A 16045-nucleotide genomic window follows, 5' to 3' on the forward strand; every position below is an offset into this window, starting at 1 on the left:
ACGAGATGTATAAAGTCTAAACACAGCGGCTCTAAATCCTGCCCCATTTGCTCCTGTTTAGTTGTTTGTGCGCTCCCGCGGGACTCACTGTGTTTTATTTGCTCGTTTTGGGGCAGGAGTACAACATTCACGGCTGGTGGGTCGGCGAGTTGAACGGCTCTGTGGGCATCGTCCCCAAAGATTTCCTGCACCCTGCCTACATCCTGTGAACTCCAACAGGTACGAGGCCCTCTCTTATCATCAGCATTATGGACCATTACGGCGGCCTAACACGCGCCAACAGTCCCCCTGGTACTCATCCAGATTGCCATTGAAGTATATTCCGCCGTTGACCTGTCGTTTATGGCATCTGCTGGCTGCAAGAAGTACTGCATATCACCGCCTAAATGGTGCAATCGGCACTGGGCGAGGACAAATATGAGCAACAAAAGCATGATTACGGCATCAGTTGTCCTATTTAAGAAAATTATTCTCACATACACAGTTAGATAAAGCTTAAAATGAAAAACTAAATTATTAATGCTTCCAGGCATGATGTTTATACAGAGCGGCTGCCAGTGGTGCATTTGACATAAATATTAGTCTAGTCAAATATTCATGACATTGTAATGTAATAAAGCATTCATGGTTTATTACCATGGTAAAGTAATACGCTGCAGTTACAATTATTCATGTCCAAACTGTTAGCTTATTGAGTTTAATTAAATTTGGGATCCAATAAAAATTCCATATTTATCAGACACTTGATCTAAATACGGTTTTATTGAGATGAATGAGGACAAGCAGCTTGTCATTTTTAACTCTGTTTATTTTTTGAAAAATTGAAAGATTTGATTAATCTATTATTGTAAATTATAAGTGACATAAGGCGATGTTTCTACTAGTGTCCACTAGATGGCACCATTGCTCAAGTTAAGTTAAAGAACAACTAACCCCAAAATCAACTTTTTTTGTTGCTAAGTTGTATAAATGGGTATCTTTGAGTGTCGTCTATGTATCTGTCACTAAACTGTAAATTACAAACTGTAAATTAATCCTATGATCAACCACTGTGTTGGTGTTGATGTTGTTGTTGCCATGGCCCGCCCACACTCACCACTCTATACAACATATTCAAACCCTCAAACCTAAACTGTAAAACATGTCCATCACTTAGCCACTCAATCACTCTCTCATCTACACATGCATACACACACACACTATTATTTATTATTTTATTATTTTTCCTTTTCTCTCTTCCCCCTATTTTGTTTTCGTTGTGTGTTTCTTCTGTCTGTCTATTCGTTTCATAACTATTTTATCACTGTAATCTCCACTAATGCTATTATTATTGTCATTATTATTATTATTTCCATTATTATAAATGTATGTACTCACTGTAAATACCTGACATAAAAAAAGGTGCATAAAAAAAAGAAAAAGTGCTGGTTATTTAACTCAGTTACAACCCAAGAATACAGAAACAAATCAAACATGTTTCAAAACTAAGATTGAAACTTGTCATCATCCAGCTTGTTTATTAAAACTATGATAAACCTCAACATTGTCCTCCAAGTAAGTGCTTTATTTGTCATTGTACAACGACAGCGTGTTCAGGCGTTAGTCCTGAGCCGCTGCGACTGAGCTGATGCACTCATCACTATACTGGAACAATCAGCATACGATTCAAATGTTTTATTAATTGCACATAAAATAAATTAAAGTCGACAGTACTAGTTCTGAGAGACAGGCAGGTGGGTCCCTTTGAAACAGTGTATTTCAAACAAAGAGTAGTCATGAGAGAGACGGGGGTTTGTCTTTGGTCTAAACTTAGGAAACATTTCTCAAAACCGCCACACAGTTAAAAACGAAAAGAGTGATGTATTAATAATTAGATGTTACAGATGACAGATAAAGATCACCCGATAATAGAAAGCACATGAACAGTGCCACCAGGCGATTTCTAACCAATTCACTTTGAAACATAATCTTTAATGTTGTTGTTATATTTTGTTTGCTGAACCTCCGAGTGGAGCATAGTGTTAATAAATGCGACAGTGTTTGTATTTTTAACCTGACTGATTTGTGAACGATAAAATCTTAAATTAATTAAACTAGTAAAATTGTGACCTATGATAATATCTGGCAAAGAAAGGGTTAAAAGACGGGGGTAATTTGCAGCTTGTGCGTCCTACAGACAATCCCAGAGAGGGGCATCAACATATGTAAAATAATGAGGATATTAGGTGTGATGGAGAGCGTCTTTGGCAGAGGACAACCCCACACTCCTTTGTTCTGGCTGAGTGCGGGTGCAGCTGCCCTTGTGAGGCCTGTGTGCTTTCACTGCTGCCATTCAAGACTGCTTCAACTAATGGGACAGATCCACATCATGGCTGTCCTCTGAGGTTTCCAAAGACACAGAGGAGGACAACATTTCCCCCAATTTATTATCGGCGAACTCAGGCACGCTGCTGGTCTCCAAGATGCTAAAGTCACTATTTTCATTTAAGTCCACCGCAGACTCGGATTCATTGGACTCCGCGGTGCTGCTTAAAGTCAACTCACTGATGCTGTTTGTTCCCTTGACAACCTCGATCTCCCCTCGGACGCCGCCCACGTCGGAAATGCTCCCCCCTTCCAGAGGACACCCGTTCATGTGGAGCTTAAAAATGCTCGGGGCCCCGGTCTCGGACCAGTGATCAGAGATGTCTTCAGGGCCCACCTCTGTGCTTATGTCCCCATTTGCAGCGTGCGTCGCCTCGGCATCGTCGCCAATGCTTTCCTCATCGCTGACTTTGACTATACTCTCGTTTGAAGAGCGAAGTGACCGTCTATCTTCATAAACAAAGTCAGAATTAGACACATCATGAACAGATTCTTCCTTCATTTGGTCCAGATGAGGGTCGGGACACTGCACCGATTCATTTGCGCAAACTTCTGCTTCCGCGACAACGTGCATAATATTGTCGTTTTCGTGATTTATAGAAAGTGTTTGTTGAATTGAGTCCTCTTCGCTTGTCTTTACAACTTGACTATGATCCTGAACAGCCAATAACTCATTAAAAACTTCTTCCCGGGATTCAGAAATTACTTCCACATTATCTTGTTCTATATTTTGTTCACATATAGCTTTTGACGACCCACTCCAGTCTCTATCCTCCTCAGAATTTGAAACACAACTACTTTCTTCTTCTTCTTTTTGTACAACTATGTTTTCCTCGATCCTTGCTTCCTCGGCGTCTTCAAAACCAGGTCCGGGGGGTGGATGCAGCTCTACTGGCGCCTCCATGACACAGCCTCCAGGCCCCGGCTGTTCCTTATGATTAAAACTCTCTGGGCGTTGGTTGTCGCCCAGAAAGAAGCTGACATGTTTGGGGTTGCAGTTCTCCACGACTGCTTTGAGATGGTCGTCTTCCTGGTGGACTTGAATGGAGATGATGCTGGAGTCGCCGGGTTGTGGTACAGTTGTTTCTTCATGCCGTGAACGGTCCTCTGACTCAGACGCCACATTCGCCAGCTGGTTGTTTTGTTGGAGTGGCTGATGAGGCACAGGGCTATGCAAAAGGAAAACAATCATTATTAAAGGCACACCCGAATGATCCCCTTGAAATAGAACATTTTAAGTGCATATGACACATTAGACACAATTTTATTTAAGATTTTTCTAAAGATTGTAGCTTTCTTTAGTTTGGCCATTTTTGTGATGTTTATAAATTTCCTTATTATACATCGATAGGAAGTGACCGAGATGAAGATAAACTATTTTAAACTGTTGCGGTGCCGACCATATTAAGTCAATGGGGAGTGAGTCAGATGGTGTGTTCATGTGGTCCTCGGGAACTCGGGTGAACGACGTCCCCAGTTAGGGAATTCACGTGAACGCTCGCTCAACTGGGGGAAAACAACTGCGGAACTCGGGTCAAAACAGGCTTCCGGACTTCCACACCTGAAGCGGAAATCAGCTGATTTGTTCTTTTGTCATCTAATGTGAACTTTATAGATAAAAACACTTCTCTTGTTTTCAGTTTAGTGTGTGTTGTCGTCATTCTCGTAGTAAAGTAAAATGTTAGCAAAAAGTAAAGTTACGTGATATTTTCAAACTAGCGGTTAGCTTTTGAGATGGTAACAAATTTAAATGATTAGCTCAGCTAAGCGCTAATCAATGATAAAAGACCGTTTTTATTTGATGAGATCAAAATCCCCACTTTCCCATAAAAACCACATGAACACAAACCAACCGGGAACAATGACGTCACATCTGGGGAAGACGAGCTCCCCAGTCCACATGAATGCACCATATGTCACTTCCTGTGAGCAGCTTAAAAATTCTAATAAAAATTACTTTTCTACCCAACATTTACTCATTAAAACTGCTGCCTCACTGAAATGAAATGATAATTATGCAACTGATGAACTTGCAACTGATGTTATTCATCTAAATAAGTCATATTTTCAAAAGCATTAAAACCTGTCATGTGTCGTGCTGCATCATTTTTCACTCAATAAAAATAATTAAATACAAGCATTCGCTTAATTTTGGGAGATTTCATTTGCCAAAAATAACTCTTTTATGTGTTTACTGTGTAACTCCTCTTCCAAATGCTTTATTTTGATATCCTTCTGCAAACATGGGTGTCTACCTGAGTGTTTGGCATCCCTGGAATGTTTGTTTGATGTGTTGCTCTTGCTACAAAGCAACAAGTTACCTCGAATGACCCGTGTGTGCTTTTAAGTTCGTCTTCCTCTCCATGTTAACGAGTAAATAAAGTCACCTACCTACCAATAACATCCCACTAAAATCTATATAATCCTCATGTTTAAATGCCCTATACTTGAGGGGGGGTTTACAAACAATGAAAGCGGAAGCGAGTCAGTTTAATTGTTAGCTTAGTTTTTAAGCACTTTTAACAACTTGCAGGGTCATTTTTCAGGGTCACTGTCGCAGAAATCCTGGGAAATTAGCCTGCAAGTTCATAAAATTGATATGAATGCTTTATAATGAGATGCACAGTATAGAAAAATATAAGGTATAGGGGCCTTTAAAGGAGCTATACCTGATTTCTTTTCTAGTTATGGAATGAAATCTGTTTTGTCCTTCAAGTATATTGTAAACTCATTTGTGGGGAAAACACTGTAGATCTAATTATAAAGCATTTGTATCAATTTCATGAACTTGGAGGCTAGTTTTCTAGCATTCTTGTGAAAGTGACCCTGAAAAGTGACCCTGCAAGTAATGAAATGTGCCAATAAACATGTCTCTGTTAAGAACTGGGATGCTACAAATATGTTTGGAAGATTAGGGATGAGTTTGTATCCCCACCAACATTTCAATTTAATGGCTTCTTCTTTCATTGTTTGAAAAGAAAAAATCAGGTATAGGGCCTTTAACATTAAAATTATGCCTAATCCAATTGTGCAGAAAACTACCACCTAACAAGATGTATGTGCTTATTCAGATTACACTGAAACTCAAGTATATTTCAGCAGTTTACGATGACTAACACGATGAGTGCTATAGGTCACTTGTAAAGCGGTTAAATTCCCAAAGTCAGCAATTCATTTCCCTACTTCCTACCTCTCCATTGACTCGTAAGACACTGTGAGGCTCCTCTCCTTGCCGGGCTCCTCCTCTTGGGCCTGGGCATAGCCGCGGTTGGACGATGCATAGGTCAGGATGGCGTCCGTCACGGTGTAGGGGGTGTGGCCCTGAACGCAGTCCTCGATGTGCCTCACTGGAAGTTGAGTTTGCAGGAAGAGGTGCAGCTGACTGTCCGACAGGCACACGGTCATGTGCACCACCCTGCACACACAGCAACATCACAAGAGCGAGCGTGAATAACACCGTTACAGCAAAGACAATGAGCCCGGAAATGGATTACTAGTTTGAAACGCTCGATTAGTCACAGTCTTTAAAAGGTCACAAAATGAATAAGCAGTTAGGGCTGCACAATGTGTGGCCAAAGGTGATACAATATCAACAAAAGAAACCACACAATGTATTGCAAAAATCACTGAGGTCCGTTATCTGACTGAGGTCCACACAGCAGAAACAAAAACACATGGCAAATTAGAAATGCTCAAAAGTTCAGTTCTATTTTTCCATTTTAACTCAATTTTACCTTTGCTTTGATCCTGATATATATATATATTTGTTTTACTCTTTCTGACTAACTTATATCACTTTATACACCTACACAATATGTAAATCCAATCCTGTTGTTGTTCTATGTCAATTGTTGTTGTCTTACCATATTTACCTCTCTTTTTTTTTAATCTATTTATTTTAATATTCTTTATGCATGCCCCTAAAGCCTTATAGTTTAAAGTTTTATAGCTTATTTTTTATCTAAACTCTGTGTTATATACTTTTATGTTTAATGTTGCACGTCTTCACCGAGAAAAATTCCTAGTTGTGAACCTGTTGGCAATAAAAGCTAGCTTCTGAAATAAACTATTAAATAATTGTTTAGGATTTATGTTTATATCTATCTGAAGGCACGGTCTTTAAATGGTTTAGTAAAACATCTCAATATTAAAGACAACTTTGTGGATTAAATGAAAATTCTTCTCACATTTCAAAGTACAACACCAAATCATCTAAATCTCTAATTCTTTTGCAATGTTTGTTTTGTTTTCAAAGGTGTAAAAACTGACTTGTCCAGAAAGTGCTGAAGACCCTTCCTCCTCCTCTCAAGAAAGTCATCGTTACCGAAGGAGAACAAGGACTTGCCAGGAAGGTCCGGGACAGGCCTGGAGTCAAACACAGAAAATGAAGAAAATCACATTTGGGACTCGTTTAAACCTTCATTTACAACATTTAACAAGATTTTCAAGACAAATTCAATTGCGCTTACACTAAACCGGAATTCTTCTGCAGCTTCTTTTTGAGCCAGACAAACTCGCTGTACCGCCGTCGCACACACGAAGTCTTGGCCGTGAATGCCTTACTATTAGTCTGCGGATTAAAAACATTATTTGTAGAAAGTTTTTAGTGGTTGACCTTTTGTGTACACAGTTAAATAAATGTAACAGAGCTTGTGAATCGAGGCAGAACAAGCACATGATCACATGACAGATTTGTTCCGCTGACACTGTTCATCTCAGCACAACAACACTGTATTTGAGAAGCAATAACAGCATATTAAGCTTTGTTAGTGAAATGTCCTTTTATTAAACAAGACAGATAGAGAGCAAAGCAGTTGTGTAGAGTCTAGACAGTTTGAGCTTTAGTGCTGACATGGCGCTTAAGTAAACTTTGTGCGTCTTGAGCAATGTCTATTCCAGGCACAATAAATGTAAAGAATCTAGAATGATTTGTTTGACTTCAATTTCTTAAGTTACGCATTGTAATGTGACGGTCATGCAAACTATGCCGCCACGTTAAGCTCCCAGTTAACCGTTTTCAGCAGCTGGTCAGTCCTCCGTCCCAGCACAGATGTAAACAGTGGAAAGACTAAGCGCATTTGTACTTACGTGCAGAAACAATTTGTAATCCACGTACGAGTTCCACGAGCCTTCATTCTGAATGCGGGGATCTTGGACCCGCACTGCAATGAACTCCTGCAAGAGAAATAAAACATAGGTGTTCGAATGCACTTATGTTGTGTTTGTTTCCATTTGGATGAAATAGATGACAATAGAGAAACACTACAAAGCCATATTTCTAACACGTCAGCTTAAGTCGACTTTCTTAAATTGTCTTTCATACGGAAAAATCTGTTGAGCAAACAAGAAATTATGAGTGCAATCCTTTACTTACATCCTCTTCGTGATTACTGAGCATCCTTTTGTCTGATCAGCTGCACTGACATCTGGAGTTAAAGGAGAAACACGTTAGTCACAGTTCCTCATAAGACTTGATCATAAATTTCCCTTTCCAGACGAAAAAAGAAAAACTAAAAATATGACAAAACTAAGCTATAAATACAGCTACTTTCACAACCAGTTCTACTTCTATTATTAATTATTTTGTACAACAAAATTTACTGGCCTCCATCCTTTTCCCTCCTTCCTTTATGATATCAAAACTGAGGGAATAAAACTCAATAATAATGTTTTAACGTAGAGAAAGAATGAAGTCCCTTTAGTGCAGCAATACCTGACCCATATATAGAAATGAGCAAAAATAACGCTGAACAAACATTATTTTCCTTCTCCTCGCAAAAGACCAACTCATTTAAAGTCACGTAAACAGTACGTAGAGCTGTAAAATGATGGCGAAACAACAAGGCACACAAAAGACACCACTGACTGACTCAATCCTTCCTCCTATAGAACTATACAAGTAAAAATGCACATACTGTATGAATATTAACGGTGAATTTATTTTCTTGTTTGACGTTTGGTTCTACTTTTGTTACGCATGAGCTCACCACCACCACCACCTCACAAACACACCAAAGCGGCTAAACGCAAACAAGCTGGAGACCCATCCCACTCGCAATTCAGATTACTTACTTTCGAAGACCACGCGTTTTTCCTCCTAACGCGGCGCCATCCTGATCTCTCTTGTGTTTTATCGTTGTCTTTAGTCGAGTTACAAATAAATTAATGGAAAGTAGTTGGAATGCCACAGAGTTGTTTATCACAGCAGCCACCATCCACATTTCGCAAGTCACAAGCGACAAGCGTACTAGCGACGTCACCAACAGGACACCACGTGACTGATTACGCTGCTGGACTTCCGGTGATGAGCGAAAAGTAAAATGAGGTGTGGAATCAAACAAAACAAGATAATAATTTATTTAATCTTTGCATTTGCAATCATTCGGGATGAATTAATTCAGAATCAGAATAGGTTTTATTGACATTGATTGAGAACAGGTTCAAAACTAGGATTTTTATTTTTTTATCGGACACAGAATTTAGATTTTTTTAAAAAGCTATAAAACTTTAACCTGTAAGGCTATGGGGCATGCATAAAGAATATTAAAATAAATAATACAAAATATAAAATAAAATAAAATATAGTAAGACGACAACAATTTGACATAGAACAACAGCGGTTGTTGATTGTCTGTACAGATGTGTAGGTGTATACAGTAAAGTCATAGAAAGTCATAGAGTGACAGCAGTGGATCTAAGTGTGGACACATCACACAGTGCACCGGAGCAGATTACATCCATGAGTCTAACTCATTGCTACAGATTGTCAATTCTTTTCCATCCACCCATCCATCCATTTTCTTCCGCTTTATCCGGGGCCGGGTCACGGGGGCAGCAGTCTCAGCAGAGATGCCCAAACTTCCCGATCCACACACACCTCCTCCAGCTGTTCTGGGGGGACCCCGAGGCGACACCAGGCCAGCTCGGAGACATAGTCCCACCACCGTGTCCTGGGTCTTCCATGAGGCCTTGTCCCACTAGGACATGCCTGGAACACCTCCCGCGGGACACCTATGGTCATGAGATTTGGGTAATGACCGAAAGGACAAGATCGCGAATACAAGCGGCCGAAATGAGTTTCCTTCGCAGGGTGGCTGGGCGCACCCTCCGAGATCGGGTGAGGAGCTCAGTTACCCGGGAGGAGCTCGGAGTAGAGTCGCTGCTCCTTCACGTCGAAAGGAGCCAGCTGAGGTGGCTAGGGCATCTGTTCTGGATGCCTCCTGGTCGCCTCCCGCGGGAGGTCAATTCTTTTCCAATTATTATAAATGAAATGACACATTTAAAAAATGTTTAGTTCAGGCCAATTCTTCCCTGTACTATTTCTGCAGATGCAATACAAAGCATTGACAATTTTAAGAGAAAAATAAATACAATTAAGATAGAACTGCCCCAACGATGAAAGTGAAAATATGAATCCACTTCCATACTCCACTCCAGGCTTTTTTCTCGTTGTGCCTCTGCTGATCTATAGACCAACGCATACTCACCTCTCCATGTCGCTCCCTGTGCTTCTTTATCCATGTTGTTTATCAGTCTGTGAATCCGTCCGGCCGTCGAGACTGTACTTTTTTTCCCCCAGCAGCAGACGAAGGAAAAGAAAGGACACATTTTTACAATTAGCTTTGTCTATAGAAAACATATTTATCCATTCTGTGGCGTAAAGTCAACCCTGCGTCCAAACATTATTTTGGATTGGGTGCATAAGCGTTTATTTTTATAACCCATCGGTGAGTGATTTTACCTTGCTTGCTCCCTCCAAACATGTTGTTTCAATGATCATTCGATCGTGCAGCCACATGCTAGCTTTTAGCGTGCATGCTTGGATTAAACCAATGGTACAACATCTTGCAGATTAACTTTCTGTGACTGCAATATTTTTTACATTGACTGAATCAATCACAACAGACACATTTGATCGCCTAACGGTTGCCTGGTAGCGTGTATGCATGGGATGCTGTAGCAACATGGAGGAGGAGGAGATGCCAGCTAACACTAGCCATTCACTCAGTGAGGGTCTTCATGGCTTTGTTGTCTGATTATTCCCTCCTGGATGGCTATAACAGCTCCAGAGAACACCACGCCTGCATTTATTTATTATTGAATGCAAATCAGCTTTGAATCAAAAATTGTAAATAAATGCTCGCCGGGTGTTGCAGCCTCTGCTTCTTGTTGATGGTGGCGGTACACTGCGTTCCTCCCTCTAATAATCACACGTTTTTTTTCCTTATTGTGTTTGCTAGTCATTGCTTAAGTTGTGAGAGGTGTCATCTAATGAACAACATGCCGTTTGCCCAACTGTAAACATAGGCCAATCAGCCCACGCCCACGTTTACACTGTGCAGCACATGGGCAAGAGGCAAGGTAAAGTAAACAGTGTTCACAAGCTAGTGTCAAATCTCCTGACGGCCAACATAACTAAAAAAGGACGTCCAATTACACATAGTTATTATTATTATTATATTATTATTATTATTATTATTATTATTATTATTATTATTATTATTATTATTATTATTATTATTTTTATTTTTTATTTTTTTTTTTATTAATAAAGACATTGCAATTAAATATGTGTGGACCTGAACATCCAATAACTTATTGAAGTTTGACCTTTATCCCCCTAATTGCTCTTCAGCCCTCCTGCTACACAATGTATAGGGAATAATGCTGCAGTAAATTGAAATTGTTGTTATTTGAGCTGTTAAGGCGCAACCCCCGGTATTATTGCTCATATATTTTCTTTCCAACTCCCGTCCAACACTGTTTTCTCCTCTCTACTACATTGTTTTCTTCATGGAACAATCATGATGTTGACCAGGAAGCTGCTGGTCGCCTGATGAGTATGAGCCAGACTACAGAACCAACTAACGATGCTCCCACTGTTACAGAAGAAGGTTTAAAACATTATTATTTTCCAACATAAATGTTTATCTTTTGTATATGTGCGCAAAGGTGTATATGCCCAATCCCAATCCTAGTTTTGTCCCAGAAATGTTTGTAACCCCTCTGAATGAGTTTGTCCCAAACAGGATCTTAACCTGAAGATTGTAATGTTGACATATAACGATGATTGTCAGACCTGTTACTAGTTTATGACTGACTTGCACATCCCACTAGGAAGCAAAATGGCAACGGATGAGAAGAAAGATAAGAAGCCAGAGGACGTAGCGGCTCCGGCGCCTGAAGAGGAGGAGGAGGAGGAAGAGTATGTGGTGGAGAAGGTCCTAAACCGGCGAGTGGTCAAAGGCAGAGTAGAGTACCTCCTCAAATGGAAAGGTTTTTCAAAGTGAGTCTGATTCATAAAGTGTTATGTAAATTAAAAATATAGATTGTATCATAAGGGTAAATTATCAATATTCCACTGTAAGGCAGACTGCGAACAACCCGGGACCCAAAATGTATTAGTGATAATAATTTAGATAACATACTGTGTTTTCTTTACCTAAATTTACAACCATCTGCTTTTTTCGGTGAAGAATTATATCAAAAATAGTGTCTGTTTTTTTACATCTTCAAATCATCATGGGCCCCCGCCTCAGTGCCTCGCGATCCCCTGGAGGGTCCTGACCCCTACTGTGGGAATCAGCTGTAAGGCACTCAAAACATTTACACTGATGAACCATTTACCCACAAGTAATCACATGTGCAGACACTGACACAGGCAGGTGATGTGTCTTGCCCATGGACTGAATGGCAGTGTGTATTCCCAAAAGCAGCAATTGAGCCGTAGAGTTTGAGGGAAAAAATGTTACAAACTCGGCTACAGCCAATCATTCTGTCGTTTTTATTATTGGTTATAATTTAGTTCCACTAATTTTATAGATTTTACTTATTACTTTTTATATTCAGTTTTCGTTTTTCAGTGTTCCCTCTGGGGGAGCCCTCTGCACCGGGAGTGGGGTTTGGCTGTGGCTGCTTGGGTTGAGGTTGGGAGTATCTGCCACACCGGCTCTGAGCGGCGTCAGTGGCCTTGGTGCTGCTCCCGGTGCAGACGACTCCATTGATGGTGTTTTCCTTGTCGGCTGGTTCATCTTTACTCGGCCTCATTTCATTATCTAGTGCAGGGGTGTCAAACATACGGCCGGATCAGGCCGGATCAGATGATTTAATCCGGCCCCTGCCCTGTAGAGCATAAATTCCAGAGTATGTAAAAAAAAAAAGTAAGTCTCTAGCCCATTCCTGTGCGGAGTTATGCATTTTTAAAGAATAACCATAATGCTCATTCTAGCCACTAGGGGGCATTAAATTTAAAAAAAAAAGGATAGAGTTCCACACGTGTCCAGCAGAGGGCACTGACATAATAAGAGCTCAGGATATGAACAACACATTATATAGCCATGTGGTAAATGGACAGTCTGCCCCAGGGCGGCTGTGGCTTCAATAAAAGTTTACCACCACCAAGTGAATGAATAATGACTACTGCACTTTCAGGACCTTGTGACACAGGCTTGTAAAGTGCAATACAAGTGTAAGCCGTTGTCATTGATGAAGCTACAGTCAAGTAAGGGCTTTGATCAAATCACAGCTTATTATTATTCATTTATTGGAAACATTTTCTCTATTATATGTGGCCCGCGACCCGCCATGGGAGCTGAATTTCGGCCCGCGACCCAAAATGAGTTTGACACCCCTGGTCTAGTGGGTCCGTGAGCATGTGTGTGAGCGTGTGACCATGTGCAGGTGTGCGAGTGTGTGTGTATATAGAGGTGAACGTTGTCATAATTAGGTTGGGGGTGGGTGGATCGTTGGTTGGGAAGTTAAAGGATTTTAATTTCTAAAGGACTTTGTGTTACAATGTTTTATATGAAAAGCACTTTATAACTAAAGTTTGATTGATTGATTGATTGATTGATTGATGGTCCCCAGCAAAGGCCTACACCATTATCTTTAGGTCAAGTCAAGCACAAAACAACTCTTTAAAACTCAATATATTATTTGCTATTTCTACAGTGAAGATAACACTTGGGAACCAGAAGACAACCTGGACTGTCCAGACCTCATTGCAGAATATCTTCAGTCACAAAAGACGGCGCAAGAGGGAAAGAGGAAGGGAGAAGGAGAAGGCGATGATAGCAAATCAAAGAAGAAAAAAGACGATGCAAGTATTTTGCCATTATGTTTTGCAGTGGTAATGTTTGTTTTTTATAACAATCCAGCTAAGAAAATGTATGGAAATCCTTAATTGAGCACTATAGTTCAAATCAACATGAATAATAATTTAAATGTGTATGCCAAATACACATTATTGCACAGCCTCCAGTACTATTATTTTTGTGCAGGTTTCGAAAAATTTTGCCCAAATCACTCTCTTATAGGGACTATACTGCACCTGATTTTGAACCTTTTTAGTCAAAATGTGACGAAATTGGTATTTTTTACCGTCATCATTTGGAGTCACTATGTGATGAAAAAGGTAAACCCCGTTTAGTCACACATTAACTATTTGGGTTGACCATCCACAACATTAGGGCTGAAAGATATATCGTTATATAAAACGGCACTCTTTATTATTATGTTTTATTTTTCTGAAAAATGCTTGGATTTCACCTAACTCATAGTTATATCGTATCGACATCGAGAATGGTATGAATATCGAGGGATGAAATTTTGTTCATATCATTCAGCCCTACACAACATCGTCAAATAATACGGTGCAAACATTTCACAAATTACTTTTACAACATAGTTTCAAGAATTTTACCCTACAAAAAGAAAAACATGTCAGGTTAGCTCCTTCTAAGTAATTTGGTGTGTTTCTTCTCCTATTGATAAAAACACTGGTTGATTGTCAACTTGATATATTCTCAGACAGAGAAGTTGAGGGGTTTTGCTCGTGGATTGGATCCAGAAAGGATTATTGGTGCCACAGATTCAACGGGGGAACTTATGTTCCTCATGAAATGGTAAGATGGAAACTGCTGGTGTGCACTATGTGTGATTTTAACCATAATTTTTTCTCATTTAAGAAACTTAATCAACATTTGTTTTAAAGGGATTTTAATGTTTTTGTGAATAACCATTTAAATTGTTAAAAGTAAAGATATGAATATTTAATGTGAACATCCTTACCTCATATCTGGAGACGGAGATGGTGTTTAACCCATACACTATTTTTACATACACTATAACAATGTTCTCGTCTTTTGCAGGAAAAATTCTGACGAAGCAGATCTCGTCCCAGCAAAAGAGGCAAACGTCAAGTGTCCGCAGGTTGTCATTTCGTTTTATGAAGAGCGGCTGACCTGGCATTCGTACCCGAGTGAAGACGAGAAAAAGGATGATAAGAACTAACCCTGGAGAGGGGAGAAAACAAAAGAGATACTGTAGTTTTGAACTTCGTTGTACTTTCCAAGAGGGGGGATGGATTGGGGCGGGGCAGACTGTGACAAGCAAGACATCATTTGTCTTTTGGTGTAGTATAACTCATTTGATTGTTTTTACCTGGATTTAATATAAAATTGTATATTCTTCTGATCTGCTTGACACAGGCCAAAAAAGCAAAGATGCAACAGTGTTAAGTTTCAGCATCCAGCCCATGGAGCATTGTGGCCTCTTCAGTATCTCGTCCTTTGTTCCCGTGGTTGTCATCTTGCAAGAACATTGTATTAGTGAGGTGATCTTTCTTTTTTTTCTTGTTTTTTATCAATGTGCCATTTTTTTTAATTCTGTGCTCGATTGACCATGTGATTTGCAGGCAAAACTGTGTCCATCTTTGCCTTTTCTGTACGACAAACTTAGTGTATGGTTATAAACTGTGCTTTCTTTGTTCACTTGCTCATCTGTAATCGTTAGTGTTTTCAATAACAGCCATGTCTTGCTTGTCTGTTTTGGAAAATAAAAAAAACAATTTGTTAGAAATGTTGCTTTGCGGTTTGGTGACTATATACAAGCATTATTTTATCAGTGGCAGAAAAAGTGTCGCAAATTCTATTAAAATGTACAGTAAAAAGGTTTTAACGCAGATTTTATAACACAAAGTTACATTATGAATATTGCAGCTTGTGTTTTTTTGACTGTGTGTGGCACAAGTACATTGGAAAACAAGGCCAGACTGGACTCAAAGCTTTGCTTGGAGCGGGACATCAACTACTCTCCATGGAGATGTTGCAGCTTTAAGATCCTCTTCCAGGCTTTGATGACCCAACAATGCAGCTTTGATGTGGTGTTGAGCTGAGCATTAGGAGGACATTGGCTATTATTTGTGTGTTTGCTTTATATATGCAGAAACATAACCTGGACTGTCCTGCATTGTGGCTAAATGCAGATACATTCCCCTGTTTAATGAAAATAGTGGTTAGTCACCTGCCCACGGTGGATCAGTGCTGAAGGACCACTTTCTACTGTTACTAGTTTCGCAAAATTTTTTAGTGACCTTTATTTAACCAGGCTAGTCCCACTGAGATTAAGAATCTCTTTTTCAGGGGAATCCTGGCCCCAGAGGGGAACCTATTGTACATTTTAGTGGTGGGGAAACCAGAGTACACACCACACAAAAAGGCTCCGTCCAGGTGGGAATTGAGCCCAGTCCTTCTAGCTGTGAAGCACGAGCGCTAACCACTGCGCCACCGTGCCGCCTCTATAATATAGAGGTAGGGTCTGGAAGTCTTCCCCCAGGAAACTTGGGAAAGGACTCGACAATATTTCAGTATTGGAGTACTTTAACCTGTGATTAGATCTTTTG

General features: G+C 40.0%; 3 protein-coding genes across 3 annotated transcripts in view; 2 read left to right on the forward strand and 1 right to left on the reverse strand.

The window, feature by feature from the left end:
• Window positions 1-6747, forward strand: part of skap1 (src kinase associated phosphoprotein 1) — a 36324-nt gene extending 29577 nt beyond the window's left edge. Inside the window, exons 12-13 of the mRNA XM_079577023.1 lie at window positions 117-219; window positions 6620-6747. Coding sequence (XP_079433149.1) covers window positions 117-209 — 93 coding nt within the window. The 3' untranslated portion in view covers window positions 210-219; window positions 6620-6747. The remainder of the gene's footprint in view (window positions 1-116; window positions 220-6619) is intronic.
• On the reverse strand, window positions 1514-8647 carry snx11 (sorting nexin 11). Its single transcript, XM_079577015.1, has 7 exons — window positions 8437-8647; window positions 7739-7790; window positions 7453-7539; window positions 6834-6934; window positions 6634-6729; window positions 5555-5779; window positions 1514-3533 (listed from the first exon to the last, which is right to left on the reverse strand). Exons 2-7 carry the CDS (start codon window positions 7760-7762, stop codon window positions 2348-2350), a joined length of 1719 nt encoding a protein of 572 aa, XP_079433141.1. The 5' UTR covers window positions 7763-7790; window positions 8437-8647; the 3' UTR covers window positions 1514-2347.
• Window positions 8648-9895: 1248 nt separating this feature from the next.
• cbx1b (chromobox homolog 1b (HP1 beta homolog Drosophila)) lies at window positions 9896-15180 on the forward strand. Its single transcript, XM_079577923.1, has 6 exons — window positions 9896-10091; window positions 11183-11258; window positions 11482-11650; window positions 13315-13466; window positions 14177-14267; window positions 14514-15180. Exons 2-6 carry the CDS (start codon window positions 11201-11203, stop codon window positions 14653-14655), a joined length of 612 nt encoding a protein of 203 aa, XP_079434049.1. The 5' UTR covers window positions 9896-10091; window positions 11183-11200; the 3' UTR covers window positions 14656-15180.
• Window positions 15181-16045: the final 865 nt, after the last annotated feature.

The sequence above is a fragment of the Gobius niger genome (assembly GCF_951799975.1).
Source record: "Gobius niger genome assembly, chromosome: 19".
Classification (NCBI taxonomy): domain Eukaryota; kingdom Metazoa; phylum Chordata; class Actinopteri; order Gobiiformes; family Gobiidae; genus Gobius; species Gobius niger.